This window comes from Rhea americana, unplaced genomic scaffold, assembly GCF_003343005.1.
Source record: "Rhea americana isolate MKP2758 unplaced genomic scaffold, rheAme1 scaffold_10, whole genome shotgun sequence".
Classification (NCBI taxonomy): Eukaryota; Metazoa; Chordata; class Aves; order Rheiformes; family Rheidae; genus Rhea; species Rhea americana.
Genome location: NW_028185039.1, coordinates 5,116,263 through 5,130,925, shown reverse-complemented (window position 1 = coordinate 5,130,925; position 14,663 = coordinate 5,116,263). Strand labels below are relative to the sequence as shown.

The following is a 14,663-nucleotide window of genomic DNA, read 5'->3' as shown; positions in this document are numbered from 1 at the left end:
CGCGGTCCGCGTGGTGCGGGGCGCTTCCCCGCGGCGCGGCGCGGCGCGGCGCGGCCCCCGCTGCCCTGGGGCGGGCGAGTCGCGGGTTTGAACGCTGGCGGCGTCGGGACTCCGGCCACTGCCGCGCCCCGGGGCACGAGCGGGCGTCCGGGGGGGGGGTTGGAGAGCCTTCTGCTTCCGAGCTCGTTTAACGACCCGTTTAAGTTCTCACTGAATTCACCCAAAAACTCCCACTGACTTCCGTGGGAAGGGTTTTTTTTAACTTACAAACACATTCTCTTTTTCCCCGGGGAAGGCAGCTACGGCTTTAGAAAAATAACCGCCACAGTGCAGATAGCAAGAAAGAAGAGAAAAAAGTAGGACTTAGTTGTTTCAGGCAGTTTTGAGCACATGATTACACTGTGGTGCAAGTTGTTCATCAATTTTTTGGTCTTCCTTTTCAGCTCCACAGTGAGCTTCTTTCCAAGTCCCGGTGTTTAAAACATCAGCCTGTCTTTGAATGCCGTTGCTCCTCTCATCTCGACTCGGCACCACTGTAATGCAGCTTGCAAGGAGTGAACGCCTGGACTTTCTTCGTGTTGCAACATAACGGAGAAAAGCTTGGATCTTTAAGGCAGAGGTTTCTGACTCCTTGAAGCCAGGGTGCTGCGGGTCGCAGTAACCGTGGCACACAGCACTGTGTACACGTTATGCCTTGCTCCTTCAAAACCTGTAGGACAGGGAAAGGCAGATCCAATGCTGTCTCCCCCATGCCCACAGGAGATCCCTGGGGCATCTCTGGCAAGTCCAGAGGATGGATGCTCTTCCTACTGAGGCAGAAGGCCCTTCTGAGAGCACAGACAAGCACTATGAACCCCAAAAGAAGAGCAAAAGAGTTAAGTTTATAGGGGGAGGTTCAGTGCTGCTATTGATTTTTTTTTAATGTGGAATGACTTCATGCGCTCTGGTAGCAGACGGTAGCACAAAGCCATGAGATTGATGTGTTTCCATTACATGCTCATGCATAAACATGTATTTAGGAGCCTCTTACACTGTTGCTTGAAGGCTTTTAGATTAAATTCTCTCAACAAACACATCCAATAGGCAGACACAGCTCGAACGCCGCAAACGTGATGGATTCTGTGCAGCAGACAGGTGGTTATTGTAAAATCTAATTTCCAATCTGCATATGGCTGATGCTTCGACTGGGCTGGCTCCTCCCGCAGGCACAGCGAGCAGAGCCGGTTGACGTGACGGCAGCGTGACCTTTGGCTGCGCTCTGCGGCGCAGGCGCTGCACGCGCCCCGCTTCCCACGCGGGCGGCCTGCGCTGCAGATGGCCAGGCTTGCAAAGGCAACATTTCAGCACAGGAAACGGCATAATTAGCAGAGCTTTGGTGGCATGTGTGTTTTAAGGTAGGTTTCTACTCTTGCTTGTATTGATGCACACTGGGAGTAACACCGACTACCGCTGGCAGATGCACGTGAGTCGGTACCACCAGCAGCAAAATTGACCTGCAGCAGAGCCAGGCAGTTCGGCAGCTTCGCAGACGAATCGGTGTCAGGCTGAAACATATTAAAAATAACACATTTGTGTGCRTGCTTCTCGCCTCACCGGAGGAGAGCACCACTTTGTGAAAGTGGAGATGGGAAGGGAAGGAAAGAAATCTGATGACAACTTCAAAGGGTTTCGTTCAAGTCCCTCCAGAGCAATTGACAGCACTTTCTGCTGCAAGGGTTTGGGAAAGCGAGGAGAAAAGTGGCCGGGYGAGATAAGATGAGATGTCTTACTCCACTGTTCATGTGCCAAGTCCTTATCGGCATCACTTGACCCTGCTGGAATAGCCGGCTACCACACTGCCTAAAAATAAGCTTTTTTATCTCTGAGTGCTTTTATAAATGGCAAGTCATTCCCGCCAGTGCTTCCCCTCCGCTGTGGGCAGCCCGCAGAGGCCAGTGCCCCTCGGTGACATGGGACAACTGGCGCCGCTCACCAGCAGCTCCGCCAGAACCTCCTTTCCTAACGCCTTCATCTCCTTGCAGCTTTCCCAGAAACACCATTTCCCTCRGTGGTTTTTCAGGCCTTTCAGCGCCTTGGTGGTTGCCCCGGCGCAGGCAAGCCCATGATGGGACCCGGAAAGCTCAGGGCGGCGGGCAGAATGGTACCAGCGAGCAGTACGCTGGGAGACCAAGGGTGCGCAGCCAGCAGGGAGCGARAAGTGGGTGAATGACTCACTGCTCCTGTTTGAAGGTCCAAGCCAACCTCCGAGAAGCAGATCTACTCTGCAGGCTGAACTGGACACCAGCAACCACTGTTTGCTTGCCTTTGTGCCCAGCTGCGTGCTGCAGTTTCCAACAGGACCAGGGCTGACGTGACAGACAACCAGTCTGCCATCTAGTGACAGGAGGGGACAGGGGTGCGACCCCTCTCCATGGGTCATCCAGGCTTTGGTCTCAACAGCATCTAAATCAGTCCACCAGCCCTTGCAYGCCTGTGAACATCCACAGTTTGCAAGCCAAGAGACGATTTCCCAGGCTTGTGACTTCCAGTAGCCAACCAGGCTCCCTATTTCATTCCCTTCCCCTCCTCCTTCCCCATAATTTTCCTAAGCTGTTGCTCCTTTTTGGCTGGGTGCCCTCTACTCCCAAAATCTCCCTTTGGTCCCACTGACGCCTGGGGCAAAGAAGCCAGCTGCTCCCGGCTGCCTGGGACTGGCCAACTTGCCCTCAAAAGCGCTTCTGCTACCAACGATCCTGCCTCTGCTGATCCCTGTCCCTGGCACTGCGGCAGGGTATTAACAGCCCACCTAGCAGCTCCCTAATTGGCAATATCAGTAAAAGCACATTCTTMAGTCTCCAGATAAAGTGGTTAAACTTGATCTAAAATGCTGAGATCCTCGTTGCTTAATGTAATTCATAAGGTCCTTGCATACACTGTAAGAGTAACAGCTACGTTCTTCCCCTGGCGTGCCCTCTGCACACACACTCTGGCAGGGAGCTGAATGACGCACCATGATGGGCTGAAGCTATTTCTATAGTAAACAGAGTTAAAAGGCACAGCCAAAGGGCACGCAGCCTCCAAGGAAACACACACCACCTCTTAGGCTCTCGAATGTCGCTTCCTGCTCGCGCTAAGCCTCTCCGCGGGTGGGTCTGTTCGCTGCYGGTGCAACAACTGCATTTTGGCAATGGCAGACGGGCTCTGGGCGGCYGCACGCGCGCCCTGCACGGGCACGGCCGCGCCAGGCATAGTCGGCTGCCAGCGTGGGAGACGSACAGTGACTGCCGAGCCATACGCGTAAATATGGATTTAAGGTCACGCACCCCAGCGTGGATGCTGCGGTGCAGAGATGCTGTCGGGAGGAGAGCGTGCTGCGGCACTACTCCGCCCTAGGACTCAACCCTAGGACGTTTGGCCAGGAAAGCCTGAATCAGGCGCCGTCCCGGTCAGGCGGAAAAGCCCTCAGTATTTTCAGACTTCAGAGGAGAGACCATTGTATTTATAGGGAAGGTCAGGCTTTCAGTTGCCTTTATAACTCATTTTGTTTACAGTCGGTTTGCTCAAGCTGTAAGGGTTGARGAGTTAGCTGCGAAATTTCTTTTCTAGGCTCATGTTTCTGACTGTTAGCAGACATAGGACAGAGCTATTTTTACAATATAAATCATTAGAGAGAGAACATCTTACAGTCCCCACTGAAGCAAATTCCTGGAGAAGCAAGCTCTATTTTTATAGAAAACTTCTTGCACAGTATTTTTCTTTTTTCATCTAAGGATCAAGAAACCAGCAACACCAGTCTCTGAAGCAGAGAGGACCATCCCCATTTCCCAGCAGGCCAGAGAGACAAGGATTAGCGAGTTGTTCCTACCGGCTGGAGTTGCAAATGCGCGGGCCGGGCTGGGTTGGGGGAAGCAGCAGGACGCGGGCAGGGATGGCCGAGCAGGCGAGCAGCAGAGCCCAGGGCGCCCAAGCTGCATCTTCAGCGCCAGGCTTACAGTCTATGGGGTGTCTTCTGTTTTATAGATCAGGACAGTCACACATAATGTCATGTCTTTGAGTCCTTGCAGTTATAATCATAAAATAAATGTTCAGAGATTTAATTACGTTACAAACTTGTTCATGACTTATTTTAGACAAATAGTCTCATCCCCCATAAGCTGTTAAAATAACTGCGTGCAAAGGCATTTACTATTTAATTCACAATAATTTACAAGGTCACAATCTTAAGTATTTCTTTTCTAGTCACATGAAMATTAAAAAAATAAAAAGAGGTGGGAAGGAATTGGCATCTACAGTTTTATCCTTTCCAACAAGATGTTAGTTAATGCAGAACCAGATGTGGTGAACACACTTTCTTCAACTAAATCAGCCAGGCTTTTTAACTGAGCTCCAGGATCCTGCAGCTGTAAAATGTAGCAAAAGTTATTCAAGAGCATTTAAATATGACTGTTAAGGGAAAAACTTTTAATTGTTAAGTATGACACGCACACAAAAACAATATGCCTAAAGACTTCGGAAAAAAACAAAATCAACAGCAACAAAAGCAGCTTCTGAGCTGCAAAGGAGCAGTTTCAGAGATGAGTCTAAAATCATTCAGTTGCAAATACCAAATCATCATCTGCAAAACCAATGCCTAGGTCTACCTCAGCACTGAACAGGTTCAAAAGGGTAAGACTGTTTTTAATATAAAAACCTCCTTTTACTATCATCCTGTCACACCAGCAGAGACTATTACATCTGTTTTTTTCCATCTCATTAAGCAGATGGGCAAAATACTATATCATATAGCAGAACTAAATTTGGTGGGTTAAAGGGGTAATTTGTATTCTAATGCACTGCAGATCCATATGCATGAAATGTATAGAATTGCTGAATATTTCTAGTTCATAGGGACCTCAGTTTCGTCTGTTTCTACTGTTGAAATCCTTCTTTTTCCTTACTTCCCAGTTCAGTGAGCTTACCCCGCGGGATCCAGTTTTCCCTAGGACGTTATCTCAGCAGCGGAGGCGGTTGCAAATCCAGGAAGTGGAACCAAGAGCAATGAGCCAAGTCATCGCTGAATTAGGATTTCCTGCTTATGCAGAATCTCTTTCCTAGGCAGGAACAGAAGCAGAGAYGGCCGCACAGCCGAGCACCCTGTGCTCTCTGCCCTTCAGATCCAGACCGGCACTTGGAAGCCAAAGCTGTCTTCCACACGGGCCGAGCCAGCCTGATAGCCACAGGTCTGCAGGGGCTGCAAACATCTGGATCGTAACACTTCTCTCTGCTGCGGGAAGTTCACACCCGGGCCTGGGCTGAAGGAAGCGGTGTTCATAGGTTAGACAGCACAGCGCTTCCAGCCTCAGTTTTCCTCCCCGCAACGGGCAGTGCCATGCTGCCTTTCTCCTCCCGTGTTGTAGTGCCCAGTAACGTGCGGTGATAAGTGATGCTGCCGGGGAAGATTTCTTTTTTCCCTGAGCAACAGGGCAGTTGTCTTTGTTAACCAATGAGGACAAGAACTTTTATTCAAGTAAAATATCTACATACTTCACCAACAGATGCTCCAGTGACTGTCAAACAAACTGCTGTGCTCCCAGAGCTCTTCAGTTTGCAAGTCTCATTGTCATGGCCTTTATCGGCCACGGGGATGAACTTCACGCTGACACATAGCCGTGTCAGGCGGAGCTGCCATAGCCCTCCGGCTGCCAGCACTTTCAGAGGAGGGAGAAAAACGCTTGTACCCAGGGACAGTTCAGAAGGCAGAAAGCAGAGCTCAAACCACAGYCTTTTCCCATGAAAGCGGCAAACCTAGAAACCTGTGGCTGGAGAAGTGTGTGCAAATCACGGAGAGAGGGCTCTCGGGAACGCGGCGGCTTTGTGGCGCGGGCCAGCTCCACGGCTGCCAGCCCAGCTATCAGCGCTCGGCGATGCGCTGCCTCCAGCATAGCTGYCGCTTTCCCTGCTCTTCCCTTTCCTGCCCCTTCTGCCCCGGCCTGATGYGCTTGGGTGCTTCTGCTGTGGCTCCCGGGGCTCTAAGCTGTGTATAATTTTATCCCAAAGCACCTCATCATAACCAGCTCCTAACTGCCACTTAACAAGGGGATCATTTTGGAGGACAACAACAGCTCTTCCCCAAGGAGTGCTGAAAGCTCTTTATGTGCCCCACGTAAATGTTTCTGAGTAATGAGAACCATTTTAAGAGGCAAATTTAAAATGCTTCTGTAGCGAGACGAGCTCCAGAGCCGCAGCTCACGGCRGCGGCGCTGAGGCAGGCAGCACTGCTCTGAGCAGCAGCGCCGCTTCCCGAAGCACCGCGAGCGCTTCCCAGGAGCAAACCACACAGGTCAGCGCCTGTCCTTACCGGCCTCCCTCCTTCCAACATCGGTCACTTCTTTCTACAGAAAGCATGAACACTTCAAGGGGCAGAAGTAAAACACGAGGGCTCCACACCAGGGGCTAGCAGCGCCGCTCTGGTGACGTGTGCTCTCCCAGGCAGGACAGGCCCACAGAGGATCTTGGCACTTTAAGGGCAGGCCACCACTCAAGGAGCAAAGGCATAAGCAGACTTCCAGAATAAACTCAACCTTATTCTTCAGCATACACAAAAGCTTTGTCCAAGACTTTGTTCCTAGACGTGTTGGAGTGCTGCAAGGTTTGAAAACACAGACGACCTGTAATTTGACAAAGCTGCACCAAGAACTGCCGCGTTCCTCACAGCACACGTTAGAATTGAATACCAACCTGACCCACTTTATTTAGCCAGCTGCCTACGAGGGCAGCAGCAAGGAGATGAAGATGGAGGGATGGTGCTGCCCTCTCAGCTAGTGTTCTGCCACGTGCATGATGCCCCTTAGACCAGCAGTCTTGCCGGAAGCCAGGTTAAAGGGTGGCTGCAGCGCTCTGGGAAACACCACACTGAAATAAAAGGGGAGAAAGGGTTTCTTTAGCCCATCAGGTTCTACTACTGTTTCCTCTTTGTTGTCTCTCTCTTTTCTTTTTCTTTCTTTTTTTTTTTAAATAGGCAATTTAATTAGTTTTGGTAGACTTTGATCACTTCTGGTAGACTGAGCTCCGAGAGCTTCTGGGAAAATGCTTCCAGCCTCGGCACAGAAATATTTTTTGGAGAAGTGCCCATGACTCAGAATCCTTACCACTAGTGAGTTTCTCATTTTTCCCTTTTCCAAGTCCACTTACACAAACCTCCAGGAGCATAAGACACTGAAAATGACAGGCCCAGAGGATGGGCTAACAAAATGCCCCGCTGCAGCCATCTCGGAGTCGGCAGCCGGGCTGCCAGCAGGCAAGCACAGCACTGAAAGCTGCCTGCAACACCAGCTGCCTGACGGCGCACCCGGGGAAACACCACGCGATAGCAGCCGAGTCCTCCTAACCTCTTTAAAATCTAGTAGTGGGCCTGTGAATACACCAATGCTTATATGCTTAAATGTGCTCCTAGGAGCAGAATTTCCAAGAATCCATAAGAAGATATTCCTGAGCGTATTGTACAGCACAGAGAAGCCTCTTACACCAGAAATAGAGGAATGACTCATTTCCTCTGTAGCTCTGCTCCAGCACTTTACTTGCACAGGAAGTTGAATGTCTACCTATGCCATGCCAACAGGAATTAGGAAACCAAAAGTGGTTTTCAGCAGGCATAAACCTAGCTGAAGGGCCTAAGTCTTGACTGGTAGTTGCCTTTAAAAAACAGTGATCCTAGACTAGCATCTGGGATAGCACACGAGACATACTAGTACACAGTTCTTGTGAACTCCCTCCCAAGATAAAAACACTATTTCAGCATCTTAATTTCAAACAAAACAAAACATTGTACCTAAGAGTCAAGAGCTGCCGTCTCCATCACTCTCCTCTGCGATGTGGCTAGCAGCCTCACTGCTTTGCAAGCGAACACAGCTCCGAATTTCTCTTCTCCCCTGCTCAAAACAGGAAAGCAATGTTCTGAAATAGAAGCGGGGAAGTGATTGGTCTTATCCAATTTTGCTGCAGTTCCTCCTGCGTTTCCTACGGCCAGGGGTTTGCATCGGCACAGGAGGGCTCTTCGGAGCAGCCCCTCCACTCTCTTGGCTGGGAATCCGACACAAGGGTAACTTGCCATCTTTAACTTGATAGCTGGTGACCTTCGCAGCGTAACGCCTCCCTACCCCTGGGCTTATCACACCCAGATTATCACTGAGGCTCTTTGCGGCAGGGACAGAAGCCCACGGAGGAGGCCTGCAACTTGAGTATACAAATTTTCATAAGACTCTGAATAGCCAGTTACTTTCTGGGTCAGTTTTCCTATCCTTTAAGGGGAAAAAAGTAAAGCCTCTTTAACTTAGATTTTGACACAACATTTTGATGCACGTTTCAAATGCTTTGAGAGCTTTGTGTGCAAATCATTATTTGAATACCAGCAGACTGTCATACAGATGCAAACAGAATATATTTTACCTCTACAGCCCTAGTACTGATTTAATATCATGATACTTTGAATCTCTTAAAAAGAAGTTACTAACGTGTCAATTCTTGGTTGCATATTTAAAGTGGGATACCATAGGCATGCACRAGAGCATAGGCAGTCTCTTAGTTAGGCACACAATACATTTGAGAAATCCGAGATGTAGGGTAATTTACAGGCAGATCTGTCTACATTCAGCCCTCCTTGCCCTCGCTTATTTGAGAGGTGTGTGCTACCCAAAAACCTCAAGAGCGTTGGGAACACGGCTCTGAAGCATCAGTAGGCATTAAAGGTGAATCCACACGCTTAAGAGAGTCCCGTTTCCTTGCCGCGCTTTGACAGCCAGCTTCCCCGTGCGATCGGCCGAAGCAGAACGGGCCTGGCCGCTTTCCCACCAGCAACTCAAATATCACCGTTAGAATTTCACTCACCCCGGGGAAGATTCAGCAGGCAAGCATTTAAAGAGGTGACACAGGAAATAAAACAGCCCAAAAAGCAAGTTTCTTCTGTCCGAATTCTTTTTGAATCTTACGAAAATTGGATGCACAAATAGAAGTCCTCTCTCCTCCAGTTAGCTTTAACTTGCATTAGCAGCACTTAATCAGCAATTTACTACTAACCTTGGCTGCATTACAAGGGAAGTATTTGCACAGGGACAGAAAGATTTTAAACAATTTATCCAATGAGTTGGATGCAAAGAGGCTTCAAGCATGCAAGTCCTTAGGCTAGTTAACTTTTTGTTAAGAAAAGATTTATCCTGAAAGGAAAATCCTATGTTTTCCTAATGATTTTTGGCTGAAAAGAAATTCAGGATTCAGACAGAAGTATTTCACAGSAGGGAATGAATGGAGACTAGAGGACAGTTACTGCTTTTAAAGGAAGCCATTAGTATGAGATTATTTTTATTAACGAGGTGAAGATCTAAATACCGTTCCTCTGCTCTGACTTCAATAACTTGGAGTGCTGACACTAAAAAATAACATGCTGTAAATCTTTGAAAGCAAGAAGTCCATTAGCTAGCTGGACTTTGTCAGAGCTTTTTAAAATGGCTGTTTCCCCTCTTACAGAGATTATGCTCTGCAAGGCAAGAGGTGGATGCATGGAAAGATCTGCAGGTAGTTATTTTCAGCACAGCTTTGATTTAATAACTAAAATATAGAGCTCTTGCTGATATCATTCTTTAATAGGGAACATCAGCACGAGCTGCAAATATATAGGCTTGGCATCTTACAAAGACTGATAAAGGACAGCTAGCGTGCTGGTCCATCCACGCAACTCCTGCTGGCTTCAGTGGGAGCTCTTCATATTTAATAAAGTGCAACCGATGCATTTTGGAACGAATGCATGTCTGTACATACCATGCTGAAAGGTTCACAGAAATCCTGTGAAATGAAGTCCTAGCTCTTTGTTAAGCACTAGAAAAATATTTTGTGCAACAGTATGAAACTGGAGCCCGGGAGACAAGAACTGATTCTCAGCAGAATCCAGCCACCAAGCCCAACGTGCTCCATTTCAGACGTCAGCAACACAACCGACTCCACAAGCCATTCGCTGCTCGCTCTTCTCCCACATCCCTCTGCGCAGCGCCAAGGTGCAGGCTTTCTGATCTCCATGGTCCTGCCACTTCAGCAGTCTACTCCTGAAAAGCATATAAGCCTAGAGATCATRTAATTTCCTGGCTGCCAGTAACATTCAATGAAAAAAGTTAAACAAAGAACTTAAATCCTGAGACACAAATGTTTTAAAATAGCTGTTTATTACTACAGTAAAATATTAAAACAAAAACACCAACTTTTTATGGAAACAATAAAAGTGCAAATCTATTYTGATATTAAATAGGAAATGAATTTATAAACGTTTCATTAAAATGGGCTGACACTTTAAGCCTATAAACACTTAAAAAAAAATAGCAGCTGAACACTTTAGTTTAATCTTTGGTCTGATTATTAACCAGCAAAAAATAGTTGTACCAAGAACATTCATTGCAAGCAAACATTTTAAATTTACATTACTCTGCAAAGATTCAAAATCGAAAAAGGAGGAATGTTTTGGAGACACTTAGCTAGATAAGAAATAATGACGTATTTGAGAAATACACAGTATTTTTTAATACAGAGAGAAGGCACATATATATTCATTTTTGTACTGTAAGTAAACTTTTCCTATTATAGGTGTGACCCCCCCAACCAGCATTCAATAAAAACAACTTCATTTGAACAAACTTTTTGTAAAAATTGGTTGCAGTCAAAGAGAACCAAGAACCTACATTAGTGCTAAATAACCTGCTTTCTTCTGTATTTGAGCTTCAGATTATACATAGAGACAACCATGCTGAACTTACAGTACAGTGCAACAGTTAACACCTTAACATTGCAAATACACATTCATAACCTTATTCTATGAGCAGTAGCACTGAGTTGGGAAGATGGGATTACTCACGTAGGTCAAGTTCTTGATGTAGTGCCTTGCAGGTAAGGCCCTAAAATAGCACCGGGACATTACAGGTACTACTGCTGTCATGTTTGTTGTGGCCTAAGAKGAATATAATAGCAGAACTCGACTTTTACCAGCTCCTTTTGTCAATCACATCCATGTATGTTTGCTCTATAGCAGATAGAGCAAATACACTTAATTTCACAAGTACACACCAGAGCTGCAAGTTATTCTAAGGTTTCCTCAGACCTCACCTCAATTGCACACACATTGCCTCCCTGGCAGGAAGTTCTCCTCACCTCAGTGAAGTGTGTCCAAGCCTAAGGTTAAAGAAAACGCATACATTTTCTCCCATCACTAATGACCACAAATACCTTGCTGAGCAAGAACCAACACTGAAGACAGGCCCAATTCTATGCCATTAGTAAATTGAAATTTTTGCCCATGAGTTTGGCCCAGATAGATACAACTAGTCTGGAAGCACTGTCAAAACAATGCCTAAAAAATCCCTTTTCCCTCCACTCCAAATCAGTCTTACTTTCAATAGATCTCCTCCAACTTTAACCTCATGTCTTTTGGCTTATTTGCAGTGTCTCTTCACTGCAAGTTTACAGACATTCTCACTCCTCAGCCCAGCTTTAATTTTCTAAACTACTTATATTGTCCAACATTTCTCTTTGCCATGCATTTCTTCATGCGACTTTATTTTTCCTGGCATTACTATACTTTTAACAAAAAAAGTTTTTACTAAGTSTACTACAGATTTCCATGTATTACAGCAATACTGCATATATACCGAATATTTGCATTCCTTTTCAGAAAAAAGGATCACTTTCTAGAGAAAGAGGTGCACAAAGATTTAAACAAACTGCTAGCTGATGGAGGCGATTACAGAGCCAGACTTCACAGCTAAAATGTTTTCGTCAGGAGTTCCTGGCAACCACAATACCTTGGACTGGTCATTTAGTCCCTCTTTGGGCAAAAGATTCAATGACATAGGTTGCAGAACTGTGTCTTGTTTCAGATACCAAGTAACATAAGTCTGCAAAAATAGTACATATTGTAGTCTACTACAAAAACCAACACCAAGGTAGCTCACTTAGCCTTAAACTTTAAATTCCAAGTGCAAAGAACATTTGATCAATACCACCTATAAATACACTATTTGTATTCGTATAAAGAAGCAATGCTTCATATATAAAAATAACCCAACTTGAGGGCGTGACCTAGGCTATAATTACCTGAAATGACTGCAAAAGCAGTTATTTAAAAAAAAGAAGAAAAGAAAAAAACACAGACAGAAGTAAGCAGACATCTGCYTGGGGAGTGTTTCCATTTAGAAAAATAGATTTTTATAAAGCTTCCATAGATTTTGAAAATGTTTGCTTTGTGCTCTGTTGCATAGACCTGTGAATAAAGCACACCAGTAYGTCTACGTACATCAGGGAACAGAGAGGTATGTTAGTAAGTGGAACTTATCCTGAAGCCTCCCAGAAGTTACATTTAGTAATTTATATTTCACTTAAACTGCTCACTGAGAACATTGTATAGCAGGTAATAAGGCATATACTGAATTATTGATGCTCAGGAAGTTGAGCAACACATTTAAGCTCTTAACACATCAAATATTTGAGCTTGTGGCCCAATATTTTAACTTAAAGCAAGGATCTGATATGCTGATTTTGCCACTGTTGAGCCTCGTAAGCCCMTTTGGGAGGGACTCTTTCCCCAAGAAATGGAAACTACTTAGCTGGTGCTTATATTAGGACGACACCAGAACTCGTAGCCTAGAACTGCCCCACTGTACCATGACTTAGTGCTAAAGAACTCTGCCGTACCCTGAAATATTTTACTTCCTACTCCCCTCAATGAGATAATGACCTGCTATAGCACAGTGCCAGAAAATGCCATCAGGTTATTTGGTCTGCTGTAGATCAAAACACTGCTACCATCAGAGAATGTGTTAGAAACCATCCAAAAAAGCCCACCAAGCCCTCACTGGAGGGCACGAGGGTGCCGTCAGCAGTTCACAGCACTGAGATGTGGATTTAGGTTTACGCTTTGTTCTAGAACAAATAGAATTTGTTAAGAGTTTTTTGGTGGCCTTTGTAGTCCTTRAGGTAAAGCAATTTCTAAGCAAAAAGTAATGCTCAAAGCCTGAAAAAAAAAAATCTCAAAACCAAGAACCCACAAACAAGTGAGCCCCAGAATATTTCCTTTAAAGAAAGTTTTCTCAGGATGATTCAAGCACCATCCCATTAATTTAGCAAAATACTAATGCCTCTTTTATAGCAAATATTTAGTGCAGCCAATTACCCTAAAATTAAGGCCTTTGTGAAAATAAAGTGCTACTTGTTTCTTACCTATATTTCAATCCTTCAGTATAACCTTCATTTCAGCACAGAAACTTAAAACTAGATTCTTCATACTGTTGTCAGAGAGGTTTAACTTCATCCCTCACTTCAATTTTACCTTAACATGCATATTCTACTTCTACTTAGCACAATGTACTACACTACACAGGAAATTTAAAGCACATAACTGAGTGTTTCAACCCATGATCAACACTCATGCGCTAAAGCTCATCTCATTTAAGAATACCTTGGTACGTTGAGGGAGTTTTGTTGTGCTCGCAGGATTTTTAAATCTCAAACGAATTTTGCACCRCAAGAAGTGAACCTCATTATAAAGTCAAATTTGCAATGGAGAATGCAAACAAGCTATGATGAACTTCCAGATTTGTCAGTTTGAGACTATCAGCGTTGTGTTTGCAAATGGTCAACCACAGGTAACGCTTCCCTGCTAGTGCATTTTCCCAGAAATTTCACAATTCTCCCATGAATAACCAACAATATTAAGAATGAGCGTTTCATCATGTCTGGGTCTTCCGTTTCTGACTTTCTTCCAACAAGGAGTGAAACAGCGGGAGCACATTCTCACGGCACCGGTCACTCTCCCTGAAGCTCCAGGCTGGGCTCGGCAGYGTGGCGGCACGGGGTGGGCGCCCACCACCGGTGGCGGGGGCCGCGGCAGGCAGCAACGACCCGCGGCGCCTGGTTCCAGGTGTCAAGCAGCAGGCAGGCGGCCAGGTCCAGCGTTGGCCCGTCGAAGGCAGCCAGCAGGTTGACTGGGGCAGCCTCCTTGAGGAAGCGGGGCAGCGCCAGGGCCTCAGGCAAGGTGGTGTTGCCCAGGAARAGGTGCATGAGCACCTGCTTGCGCAGGCAGTCCCTGAGGAACATTACGAGCTCCTCCAGCCGCTCCACCAGGAACTGCTCATCCCAGGCCTCCAAGGGCCCCCGCAGTAGCAGTGAGAAGAGGGCTGTCTTGAGCACATAGGAGGAGAGCACCCGGCCCCACTGGGAGCAGAAGGGCTCAGCCAGGCGCTGCCCACGGAGGTCGCGCAGCCCCTTGAGGATCTGCAGGCACTTGAGGTGGCAGGAGGAGGCTGGGGCCTGCTCCTTGAGCCAGCTCAGCAGTCGCTGCTCCTGCCGCGAAGCGTTGAGGCCCCACAGGGCATCGGGGCGGGTGGCGCAGGGCTCCTCAGGCGGCGCCGTGAGGTAGAGCGAGTCGCCCAGGGGGATGGCRGGGATGAGGCGCACGGCCATGGAGAGGTGACAGCAGAGGTGGTCGGAGCGCGGCTGGAGCAGCAGCGTCGGCGGCCGCCCCGGGCCGGCCGTGAGGCGGACGCGGCAGCGCTCCTGCAGCCGGTAGCGCACGGCGCCCAGGCAGCGCTGCAGGTGGCCCTGGAACCAGCGCAGCACCAGCGCCGACGACAGCAGCCGCCGGCCCTGCAGCTCGGCGCAGAAGCCCTCGGCGAAGG

The 14,663-nt window shown here is 47.2% G+C and overlaps 1 protein-coding gene across 1 annotated transcript; it reads right to left on the bottom strand.

Moving 5' to 3' along the window:
- Window positions 1-10,494: 10,494 nt before the first annotated feature.
- ITPRIPL2 (ITPRIP like 2) lies at window positions 10,495-14,661 on the bottom strand (the record flags this gene model as incomplete). The annotated part of the gene is made up of 1 exon (XM_085300622.1): window positions 10,495-14,661. A coding segment is annotated over one exon (870 nt), but the record flags the coding sequence as incomplete, so codon positions are not given.
- Window positions 14,662-14,663: the final 2 nt, after the last annotated feature.